The sequence below is a fragment of the Erinaceus europaeus genome, chromosome 5 (assembly GCF_950295315.1).
Source record: "Erinaceus europaeus chromosome 5, mEriEur2.1, whole genome shotgun sequence".
NCBI classification, from domain to species: Eukaryota; Metazoa; Chordata; class Mammalia; order Eulipotyphla; family Erinaceidae; genus Erinaceus; species Erinaceus europaeus.
This window is the reverse complement of record NC_080166.1, coordinates 8,072,154-8,085,226: the sequence shown is the minus strand read 5'-3', so window position 1 is coordinate 8,085,226 and position 13,073 is coordinate 8,072,154. Positions and strand designations below refer to the sequence as shown.

Here is a 13,073-nt window from a genome sequence, read left to right as displayed (position 1 = left end):
TTGCCAAGCTAGGTTCTATTTAAGGGACATCAAGCCCCATAATCCCATGCCTTTTCTTCAAAACTCCCCACCTCCACCATCTCAACTTCTATCTATCCTATTAAACAATTAAAAAAAGAAATAAAGGGGCAAATGACTGCCAGGAGCAGTAGATTTGGTGTGCAGGCACTCACACCCAGCAATAAGAATGGTGGCAATAAAAATAAAGCGATGAAGTGTTGGGGGTATTCCCTGCGTGCTCTTGTATACTTCTCTCATTCTACGCTTTTGTTAATGTCGCCTTTCTTAAATAAATAAATAAAAATAAAATAAAATGAATCTTAGAATAAAAAAAACCCTCTGGATACTATTTTAACTAACTGCCTGTCATTTTTATGTATCTAAGTCACAGCACATATGCTGAGAGTGATTTCTTGACACATTGTTTACTCTTTCTCACTCTACAGAGTAAGCTTCATCAAGGAAGGAAAATTAATAAAACTTACTGTCCCTTATCTATCCAAATGGTAGGCAGACGGATTACATAATAACTAGTCTGCCTAACATCTATCTATGACGTTATGTGCTTGATATACGGCTAGTACTCATTATACATAAGTGCTTTCTTGATTACTTATGGTCAGATACTTAGGCATGGTGAAAGGAACACTAGAGTAAGAATGAGGAAACACAGATTATATTGTGAAACCTCCCAAGGTAGTTTTGGCATGATTTTTCTTATTATTACGTTTTTATTAATGGCTTAATAGCAATTTACAAAGTTATAAGATAGGGTATAATTCTTTTTTTTTTTTTTTTTTTTTGCTGGGGCTCAGTGCCTGCACCATGAATCCACTGCTCCTGTAGTGGATTATTCCCTTTTGTTGCCCTTGTTGTTGAAGCCTTGTTGTGGTTATTACTGTTGTTGATGTTGTTTGTTGTTAGATAGGACAGAGAGAAATGGAGAGAGGAGGGGAAGACAGAGAGGGGGAGAGAAAGACAGACACCTGCAGACCTGCTTCACCGCCTGTGAAGCAACTCCCCTGCAGGTGGGGAGCCGGGGGCTCGAACCTGGATCCTTATGCCAGTCCTTGTGCTTTGTGCCACTTGCACTTAACCCGCTGTGCTACCGCCCAACCCGCAGAAGGGTATAACTTGATGCCACTCCCACAACCAGGTGGCATAATTTTTCTATTCCTCAGTTTCTCAATTTGAAGAATTATATGTTTGAATGTCTGCTAAGATTATTTCTGTGCTAATGCTTGATATAAATTTTAATCCCAATTTTAGATAGACCTTAGTGCTGTCGAGGGTTTCACTTAATGTTAGAATTTACTTTTGTAGTCCGCCTTGTGAATTTCTTAGCTCTTTGGTGAAGATATCGCTGACATCCTTAATTTTCATTTCCATGTTGTGGTTGGGGTCTTGAATGAGCTTTTCTTCATAATTACCTTTCTGAATTCAAACTCATATATGTTTTCTAAATGATGTTGGACCTTTGAGCTGTGGTCGTTTTTGGTTGAGTGTAGTTTCTGCTTTGTCACTGGTAGGTGGCGCTGTGACTGCATTGTTTATACGTGGTAGGGGCACAGAGTCTTCCTATGGCTCAGGTCAGTGGATGGTGGACATTTCAATGTGACTCCATCTGTTTCCCATGACTGTGGTTCCTTCTAATTTCTGATCTGAGATGGCTGTTGTTGTCCACGGTTTGAGGCTTTCCTTCTGCAGACTGCACTCTGGCCACCTTATTCCACTGTCTCTGCCATCCCGATGCTGCTGGTCACCACTCATTGCCAACCCTGCATTTCAAAATGGCTCCATCCGCTCTCCCCCAACTTCTGGGATAGCTCTGGCTTCAAGCTGCCTCTGCCCCATGCTGCTAATCTTGCCCCTTTCCACGTTTCTGCCAATCCAGGACCTTCCACAAACTTTCTAAGTTGTGTTATGAGACCTTTCAGTTACAGGCCAAAGATGGATAAAATTAGAATTTTTGTTCTCCTTCTTCTTTCCAATCTTTATTTTTGTTTTTATTTTATTTATTTTTTATTTTATTTATTTTTTGCCTTCAGGGTTATTGCTGGGGCTCGATGCCTGCACTACAAATCCACTGCTCTTGGAGGCCATTTTTTTCCTTTTGTTGCCCTTGTTTATCATTGCTGTTGTTAATATTATTGTTTTTATATGCTGTTGTCATTGTTGGATAGGACAGAGAGAAATGAAGAGAGATGGGGAAGACAGAAAGGGAGAGAGAAAGAGAGACACCTGCAGACCTGCTTCACTGCTTGTGAAGTGACTCCCCTGCAGGTGGGGAGCCGGGGGCTCGAACTAGGATCCTTACACTGGTCATTGTGCTTTGCGCCACGTGCACTTAACCCGCTACGCTACCATCTGGCCCCCTATTTTCTTTATTTTGGATTGAGACAGAAAGAAGTTAAGAGGAAAGAGGGGGACAGAGAGAGATTGAGCAAGACACAATATTGTTTCACCACTAATGAAGCTTCCCACCTGCAGGTGGGGACCAAGGGCTGGCACCTGGATCCTTATGCATTGTAATGTGTGTTCTCAAACAGGTGTGCCACTACCTAGCCCCACTAGTGTTCTAATTTTACTGTTTTATCTGGTCCCCAACACCCAAAGCAGGATCTTTCAGTCTTTGTTACTCCTTGGCCACACCCTGGAAGCCCACCCACCATTATATTTTTAATTAGCTAAAATATTGAGGCCTGTTACTCTTCTTAAGTTCTGCAGTCCTTGTAACATTGTGCCTGTGAGTGAGGAAGTGTATGGACCAACCAGTGAAGACTTATTACTTTCAAGGACCGGCGTAAGTGTCCTGGTTCGAGCCCCCGGCTCCCCACCTTCAGGGAAGTCGCTTCACAGGCGGTGAAGCAGGTCTGCAGGTGTCTGTCTTTCTCTCCCCCTCTCTGTCTTCCCCTCCTCTCTCCATTTCTCTCTGTCCTATCTAACAACAATGAAATCAATAACAATAATAATAACTACAACAACAGTAAAAAACAAGGGCAACAAAAGGGAATATATATATTACTTTCCTCATAAAATCAAGAAATTGGAACACAGAGATTAAAAAAAGAAAGTAACAAATAAACAAGAAAATTTGCCTCCAGGACAGAAACTTCCAAGAGAGGAATGCTAACATGCTAAAATATGAACACTGCAAGACATTTTTTTTCTTTTCTTTTTTTTCCTCCAGGGTTATTGCTGGGCTCAGTGCCTGCACCATGAATCCACCGCTCCTGGAAGCCATTTTCCCCCCTTTTGTTGCCCCTGTTGTTGTAGCCTCGTTGTGGTTATTACTATCGCCATTGTTGATGTTGTTCGTTGTTGGATAGGACAGAGAGAAACAGAGAGAGGAGGGGAAGACAGAGAGGGGGAGAGAAAGACAGACACCTGCAGACCTGCTTCACCGCCTGTGAAGCGACTCCCCTGCAGGTGGGGAGCCGGGGACTGGAACCGGGATCCTTATGCCGGTCCTTGCGCTTTGTGCCACGTGTGCTTAACCCACTGCGCCACCGCGCCACCCCGGCATTTGTTTTCTTAACCACTGCATGTCAGAGCCATGTGCACTGCCTGGGAAAATGAGGTGTCCACCATGTATGTGTGGAATGAGTAAAGAGCTGGGAAATCCTACTCTATAGGCCCCTGCCATCCTAGGCCCTCTCAATTATTTACTGAGACTAACTAGTGATATAATAGTCCTGTGATGTCCCCTAAGCAGCTCTCAGCCAGAAACAGAACCACAATAAGTTGATACCAGATACACAGCTTCTTTTTCCAGACAAGTCTTCGGGAAATAAGAGGACATTATATCACTGGGTTTAAGTTCCCATATTCACCTGGCTGCAAACAGAGCTACTGAAGATCTATGACAAAATAAAACTGAAATTCTTCTTGAAGAATTTCTCCTTGAAGTTAAGAGGATATCAGACACAAGAAAATTTCAAAATACACATTTAACCTAAATCATTCGATGTGCTGAACTGCTCTTCTGAGGACCGATAGCTTCTATATCGTGTTATTTTGAAAGGGTGCTCAGAATCCTGAACATTTTCGGGGGGTTTATAAAATGCCCAACTCATGCAAGTGATCTCTGTTATATAGTTGTACTGAGCTTATACAAATATAAGATATAAAGTCGGCCGGGAGTTGGCATACCCGGATAAGCACACATAGTACTAAGTATAAGGATAAAGGTTCAAGGCCCCGGCTCCCCACCTGCAGGGGTGGGGGGGTCGCTTCACGAGTGGTGAAGCAAGTATGCAGGTATCCCCCCCCAATTTCTCTTTGTCCTGTCCAATAAAATGGAAAAAAAATGTTCTCCAGAATAGTGCCAGCACCAAGCTCCAGCAATAACCCTGGAGGCAAAAAAAAAAAAAAAAAACTGAAAAAGAAAATTTAAAAATCAGTTAACTTTTTATCAATCACATCCAAACTTTACCTAAATAAGAAGCAAGAGGTTCGTTCTTTTTGGTAGACTCAACATTAAAGGTTGTGTTTCGGGGGATTATGGTTTGACTAGCTTTCTGCATGACGACCGTTCCATTCCAATCATAGGCTCCAACTGCTCCAAGCATGACCCAGTCCTTATATCCAAATAGAGAAACAATGACATTTAGCAAAAGTAGTGAAAATATCACACACATAAAGCATTAACGACGTGAAAGTATTGCTCAAAATGCTTACATCATCCTCACACCAACCCCACAGGCTATGCCCATTTTACAGAAAAGGAAACTAAGGCGGGACTTCTCTCCTAGGCTAGACGGGACAACTGCACATGCCTCTTCTTCCATCATGATGGACAAAGGCCATACTTCTTTATTTAGTCTTTATGCTTTGCTTTAGGTGCCAAGAATCCCAGGTCTTAAATATAGAATTCTAGCAGGACACTTGAATAGTTGGCTACTGGGAAAAAGATCCATTCAACATCTCTAGCAGGGATTTTGAATAGAGTATTGCACTTCGCCAGAAGTATGTATCATTACAGAAAGAAGATCACAAACTATTTGATTCACAACTGTCCGCACAAAGTACTGAGCTCTGTGAAATTATGCGTTTTCTGAAAAAGGAAACTGAAATGCTCTTTCCCTTATATGGTTTAGAAAAGTCACTGCAGTCTGAGTAATTGCTCCAAGAAATAACTATTATTTTCACTTGCAGTGTTGGTGTTTGATGTTGGTTTTGAGAAGGTAACTTTAGAAAATGAGTTACGTCATTTTATTTCTTGTTGTTTTTCTCCAATCACTATATCGGGGCTTCACAGTTTTTAGTACAGTTGTTGACACATGGGTACAATCACTCATCTCCATGCTGCAAAAAACACTTTCAACTCTACCATTATGCACTAGGTCCCCCAGGTCCCGCTAGTCCCTCTCCCTCTCTTCTTCCCCAGAATCCTTTGCAGTGGTGCAAGGTTTTTTTTTTTTTTTCTTTTTTTAAAATATTTATTTATTTATGAGAAGGACAGGAAGAGAGAGAGACAAAGAACCTGATTTTCACTCTGGTACAAGTGCTGCAGGGGATTGAACTCAGGACCTCATGCTTGAGAACCTAACACTTTATCCACTGTGCCACCTCCCGGACCACCAATGTTTCTTTTTCTAAAAAGCAGTTAACATACCTGTGAATATGGGAGTCGGGCTGTAGCGCAGCGGGTTAAGCGCAGGTGGCGCAAAGCACAAGGACCGGCATAAGGATCCTGGTTCGAGCCCCCGGCTCCCCACCTGCAGGGGAGTCGCTTCACAAGTGGTGAAGCAGGTCTGCAGGTGTCTATCTTTCTCTCCTCCTCTCTGTCTTCCCCTCCTCTTTCCATTTCTCTCTGTCCTATCCAACAACGACGACAACAACAATAATAACTACAACAATAAAAAAAAAACAGCCAAGGCAACAAAAAGGAATAAATAAAATAAATATTTAACATACCTGTGAATAGTGAGCACTGAAGCCAGTCTGAGACATTTCCATTTCAAAGGAAGCTGCTGACTGGTCAGCTGTAGCTGTGACACAGAAAAAGAAATGCCATTTACCACACTGCTGATTTACAGAAGACAGTCTCAGCAAAGTTGCTCTTTACCAACTAGAGCCAACCTCATTAGGGTATTTTCAACAACCAATTTCCCAACTCAAAATTCCTAGGGAGGGCTGGGCAGAGGATAGACAGGACAGCTACAGGGCTGGTGTTGACATTCGTGCTCAGGTTTTTTTTTCCCACCCTTGCTGAGGGAGTTGAGACTTCTCTATTCTTATTGTTATTCTTTGTTTAAGCATTCTTTATTATCTTTATTTATTTATCGGATAGAGACAGGCAGAAATTGAGAGGGTAGGGGAGCTAGAGAGGGAGAGAGACAGAGAGACACCTGTAACACTGCTTCACTGCTTGTGAAGGTTTCCCCCTGCAGGTAGGGACTGGGGGCTGGAACTTGGGCCCTCGCACATATTACCATGTGCCCTCAACCAGGTGTGCTGCCACCCGGCCCCCTTATTGTTTTTCTTGTCCTTCCATCCATATAGTTAACAGAATAAAACATTTTCATTCACATAATTACAGAGGTTTCCTCTATGGTACCAGTCCTTCTCATATTCCCAGGTGCATTCTCTCATAACCCCATTGTTTGAAAAAGGGTGTAGGAATTTTGGCTTTGTATCTGCTTTAACTTTTTTTACCATGGGTATCACTCAGAGGTTAGAAAAGGACTTAAAAAAAAAAAACACCAGGTCCCATACTTTTCAATCATATTTTGGGGGGCAAGGGAATTCTGCATCTATTTTGAAACTCTACTCAACACACAACATTCTATGGAAATGTGTTAATCTCAAAATATTCACCAGCCTCAAACCACAGCCTCCCAAGGGGACTGAGGGAATGTTGATTTATTCGCTTCAGTTTTCTGAAGGGAGTTACTGATTTATTTGGCCCTGCAGGAAAGTAAAAAATAGTGCATACTTTTGAGAATGTCAGTCTGTCCTTTTGCTAGGGCATGAGGATAAGCACATTTCTGAAACAAAATGTATCTACCAGGACCCAAAAGACAGCTTACTGAGTAGAGTAAGAGCTTTACCACAGACACTGCCCAAACTGGAAGATCAGAACCACAGGGAAGGGCCAGAGCACTGGGGGAAGCTCTGGCAAGCTAGTGACTTGTTCTCTCTATCTCCATCTGAATGAGAAAGTTGATCTGCAAGTACATACAAACCCCCACTCCACACATCAAATAAACCTTATTTACTAGTCTCCCTCTGACACAGTTTTTTTTTTTTTTTTCTTCTTTATCAAATGCATCAGCGATCGTATTTTATGGGATTAGACTAAATGGCGAACCAGTCAGAAACTCAAACAGACCATTGTTAGCCTCACAGGCACATTGCTTTCTAATTTCAATGACTTGAGACACACTTATTTATTTACTTATTTTTATTTATTTATAAAAAGGGAACATTGACAAAACCATAGGATAAGAGGGGTACAACTCCACACAATTCCCACCACCAGAACTCCGTATCCCATCCCCAACCCTGATAGCTTTCCTATTCTTTATCCCTCTGGGAGTATGGACCCAGGGTCATTGTGGGATGCAGAAGGTGGAAGGTCTGGCTTCTGTAATTGCTTTCCCGCTGAACATGGGCGTTGACAGGTAGATCCATACTCCCAGCCTGGATTGAGACACCCTTTAACTTACATGTAAACATTTAGAAGGCCGGTGAAGTGCACATATCAGCAAATGCAAGAACCTGGGTTTGAGCCCCTGCTCCCCATGTGCAGGGTGGACACTTTGCAAGTGGTGAAGCAGGTCTGAAGGTTTCTATCTTTCTCTCCCTCTACCTCTCTCCCTCCTCTCTCAATTTCTCTTTGTCCTATCTAATAAAATGAAAAAACAAAACCAAAAAAACATGCCGTCCATAATGCTGTAAAGTGCTTTCTTCTCTACGTTTGCAAGGTCAACTACATGAATGTAGCAGTAGACATCTGCCCACTTCCAGGACCTTCTGTAGCTGTCTTACAGCTGAGCATACAGGCAGCACACATTCTGCTTGCTGAGCGGGCATCATGGCAATGCCTAGGGTATATCCCTAAGGTTCTTGCTGTCAACTCCTTCCTGGACTGTTCCTGCTTTGAGATGACCACACTGACCACCATGCAGTGTCTGCTTAGGAAGCTGCTGGCACATTTGTCACTAGGCGCCACCGTCCTTGGCAGGCAGGACTTTTATTGTAAGTGTTGCCAATTGCCATCTAACGATGCATGTTGGTAGGAGATGCAGATTGATGAGGAACAGGAGAATAATGGCTTTCTGACCTCATTATGAAGATACAAATAGACTAGTTAAATGATGAAGGACAAGCATCCCCAGTGCACTGCGAGACGCCTCTGTGCTGTGGTGTCTTTCCCTCTCTGCCTCTCTCTCAACATCTATCTGAAAAAGCTGATCTAGAATAATGAGGGACAAGCTGACTCACACACACACACACTCATACACACACACTCACACACACACACTCACACACACATACACACTCACACACATACACTCACACACACATACACACACACTCACACACACATACACACTCACACATACACACTCACAAACACATACACACACACTCATACAATACACATACACACTCACTCAATCACACACACACACACATACACACACACTCACACATATACACACACTCATATACATACACACACTCACTCAGACACACACATACACACACATACACACACTCACACACATACACACTTACATATACACATACACACACTCACTCAGACACACACATACACACTCACACACATACACACACATACACTCACACACTCACGCACACATACACACACACTCACACAGACACACACATCCACACAAACACACACACATACACTCACACACTCACGCACACACATACACACTCACACAGACACACACATTCACTCACTCAGACACAGACACACTCTCTCTCTCTCTCTCTTTCTCTCTCTCTCTCATACACACACCATGAAGTAAAAATAACTGGGCAGTAGGACTCCACCTCCTACTGTCACCGTGAGAATATGAAAGATCACATTTTCTCTTTCAACACAGACCAATGCACACACTCCAACCAAACTACTTATGACCATAAAGGAACAAATGCACCACAACTCTGTATCCTTCAGGCACAAAGTACATGCGGAGACAGTCTCACTTTAAGCTCTCGCAACAGGATTCAACTTAAGATAACATAAAAAAAAAGGGACCTTTGCTAAGGAACCAAACCTATCAACTGAGGGTGACTTTACAAGAACACCTGGATCCTTGTCTCCAGTAGGTCTTGCAGTGACTACTCAAAAGAAAAAAGTAGAAGGACTGGGGAGACAGCATAATGGTTATGCAGAAAGACTTTCATGTCTGAGGCTCTAAAGTCCTAGGTTCAATCCCCAGCACACCCATAAACCAGAACTGAGTAGTGCTCTGGCCATATTCTCATTCTCTCTCTCTCCCATTAAAATAAATAAAACATATTAAAAGAGAAATGAGGAGACTCACTGGACTCTCACTAAAGGTGCTCACATTCTCACACACACACACACAAAACCCTTGACCCAGCACTCAGAGGTTATAATTTCAGTATTTCTGACATGGCCTTTCTCCTGGGTGCCATAAATTTTTTCCTCAGCTGCTTTTGGCCAGTGTTTGGCTTTTTGTGCCAAGAAGTAAATCTTAATTTTGTTGGTAATAAAAATAGTGCTTTGGTTTTTAACCCTGAAAGGGTAGTAACAAAGACATGGGGGCCATTCCTAATCCGTAGAGTTCCTCCTGAGATAATTTTGGCTTTGCAAAATATAAATATTTTAGAGTACGTGGACACTCTGATGTGTGACCTTTGTGATCTGAAATGTCATGCAAGGCAGAGTGACATCCCTCCACCCTGTGCCAACAGCTGACAAATATTTCATTGAGAAATGGAACTTCACCATGCTTTTCTAGATGGTGTGGCCAGGCAATCCTGCACCTTGCTATTAAGAGTGTCAGGTGTACAATGACTTTGAAAATCTAGTATGTTCTCCTTTGATTTTTTTGGTAGGAGATTATTTCTTCTTCTTCTCCTTCTCCTTCTCCTTCTTCTTCCTCCTCTTCTTCTTCTTCTTCCTCCTCTTCTTCTTCTTCTTCCTCTTCTTCTTCTTCTTCTCCTTCTTATTCTTCTTCTTCTTCTTCTCCTTCTCCTTCTCCTTCTCCTTCTTCTTCTTCTCCTTCTCCTTCTTCTTCTCCTTCTTCTTCTTCTTCTTCTTCTCCTTCTTCTCCTTCTTCTTCTTCTTCTTCTTCTTCTTCTTCTTCCTCTTCTTCTCCTCCTCCTCCTTCTTTCCTTCTCCTTTTCTTCTTCTTCTTCATCATTATCTTCTTCCCCTTCTTCTTTTTTATTTTTTAAATTTATTTATTTATTTATTTTTAAAAAGGAGACATTAACAAAACCATAGGATAAGAGGGGTACAACTCCACAGAATTCCCACCACCAGAACTCCGTATCCCATCCCCTCCCCTGATAGCTTTCCTATTCTTTATCCCTCTGGGAGCATGGACCCAGGGTCATTGTGGGATGCAGAAGGTAGAAGGTCTGGCTTCTGTAATCGCTTCCCTGCTGAACATGGGCACTGACTGGTCTGTCTATACTCCCAGCCTACCTGGGAGGTTAACTCATAGCACATGGTTACAGTTTCTCATTTCACCAGTATAGGAGTCTTTGAAAACACTCTCATTTCAAAATTGGGTCCATCATCATGTAGAAGGACCAGACAGCCCCCTCCCTTACTCCTCTCCCTGTCCTCTTCCCACAGAGTCCTTTGCTTTGGTGCAATACACCAAATCAGTCTAACTTTTACTTTATATTTTCTCTTTCTGTTCTTGTTTCTCAAACTCTGTCCATGAGTGAGATCATCCCATAGTCACCCTTCTCTGTCTGCCTTATCTCACTTAACATGATTGCTTCAAGCTCCATCCAAGATGAGGCAAAGATGGTGACTTTATCACTAAAAGCTGTGTGGTATTCTGTTTTGTATAAATACCCGTTTTCTTAGCTACTTATCTTTTGTTGGACAAAACAAGGTTGCTTCCAAGTTTGGACTATTACAAGTTGTTCTGCTATGAACACAGGTACACACAGATTTCTTTAGATGGTTTGTTTCCTTGGGAAATATTCCCAGGGGAAGGGCTGGGCTACAGGGTAGGTGTATTTCTAGCCAATATATTTTCTTCAGACCAGCTCAATTGATGGTTGCTCTGACTAGCTATTGCAGTGACTTGCATATAGAAGAAAAAGAGGACAGTCAAGTACTTCAGAAGTTTCTGTGACCTCCAGATGGTAGTAACTCCAGTATTTATTTTTAAAGGCACAATGAGAAAAGAAGTCAGAGCAAACAGGAATCAAAGAAACTCATTCTGGATGGATTGTAAGTCCCTATCCTCTTTAAGTCCAATTCTTACTTATAGGATGTGATCCAATTAAGACGACAACAGTGTGAACAGAAAGCACTGTTACTGAATGAAAGAATATAAGTGGAATGGAAGAGATAAGAATACATCAGAGTGTGTTGCATATAATCGCATTTATTTTTTAAATTGAAAAAAAAAAAACCTTAATATGTCTATGTGTGAGTATAGTGGGTCTTGAAGCAGAATATATTAACTCTTATGAATCGTTGTCAAAGATAATATAGACACCACTGCTCTAAATCATTTGATTTCCTATTTATACATTTTAATATTCTCTATTAGTATTTTTTCTACATTTTTTTCTAGCTATATGACACCCAATCAAAATGACACTTTTTAACAGCCATTTATTTCCCATTTCATCTTTGTTTCTTATGACTAGGCCATGGCCAAGAAATAGAGAATATGGTTTTAGGTTTCTGTGTTTTGAGATGAAAAAGCCGGGCTCCAGAGATAGCTTACTGGGTAGGGGGTACACTTGCCCAACTCCAAACCTTGCTACCACATGGGAGGCGCTATGGCATCAGAACAAGTTATGGCTATGCAGTCTCTTCTCTCTCCCTCACCTTCTCCCTCTCTCTCTCATCTACTTCTCTGTTTCTCTCTCTCTCATATATATGAATTGGATTTTTTTTTTTAATGGCCCAAAGTAGCAAGGTGGTGTATGTATGGTATTTGGACTTAAAAGCAAGGAAAAACCAACCCATCAGTATGTTTACAGAGTTAACTGAATCTGTGTGGACGTTAAGAGCACAAGAATGTTCTGGCAATCTCTTAGGTTGAGAAAAGAGTAATGTTCTTTGAGAGCATGGTTATCAAAATAGCTGAAGCTTTGTCAGTTTTTCCTGAATAGCAGATTCTTGAAAACGCCTTTTTGGGGAGGTCAGGAAAGATGTAGCCCTAAAGTAATATATCACTTGACACATTCTACCACGGAAATGCTATGATTCAGTATCCCCAAAAGTTAGTTACCATTCAAAGAAAAAAAAATCTATACAGAAATAACATGATGGAGACAAGGGTAAAGAACTCGTATTTTTCTTCCATGGGACTTGAAGCAGAGTTCCAAGAAGGTCTTTAAATTATGCAAAGAGAAAAGAAATCAACAAAGACATTATTGACTAAGAAGGGCTCCATGGAAGTCCAAAATGATACAAACAATATTTTTTAAATGAGCTAGTGTCTCCATCTTCTAAATCTGTGTCACAGACAAGGAATAAAACACATGAACAGATTTTTATTTTTGACAGTTCCTTTATCTTGATTCCATGGGCACTGCACTGTCCTCACAAAGGAACCTTCCAGCGGGCAGAATGCTATGTGAAATAGCCCTCTCAGTGACAGATTTATACAAAGGGCCATTGTTCCACACTGGCTGTGCACACAGTCAAAATGCATTAGCCATGTGGCAGGAATAAATACCCCAAACCCATTACGCTGAGTGTGAATTGTAGAGAGCACATGCAAGATTACAAGAAACAGTCATACCTTCCAGGGCAAATATCCTTTCTCCCAGAGCTTCCACGATCGTGACTAGAGCCAATTCATCGGAGACATTGAAGAAGTGTTTTTCAATGGGTTTACTTGCAATTGATTTTATTT

The 13,073-nt window shown here is 41.7% G+C and overlaps 1 protein-coding gene across 1 annotated transcript in view; it reads right to left on the bottom strand.

Moving 5' to 3' along the window:
* Positions 1-13,073, bottom strand: part of ITGA1 (integrin subunit alpha 1) — a 171,665-nt gene that overhangs the window by 48,376 nt on the left and 110,216 nt on the right. Inside the window, exons 12-14 of the mRNA XM_060191921.1 lie at positions 12,960-13,068; positions 5,920-5,993; positions 4,436-4,580 (exon numbers count right to left, since the gene is read on the bottom strand). Coding sequence (XP_060047904.1) covers positions 4,436-4,580; positions 5,920-5,993; positions 12,960-13,068 — 328 coding nt within the window. The remainder of the gene's footprint in view (positions 1-4,435; positions 4,581-5,919; positions 5,994-12,959; positions 13,069-13,073) is intronic.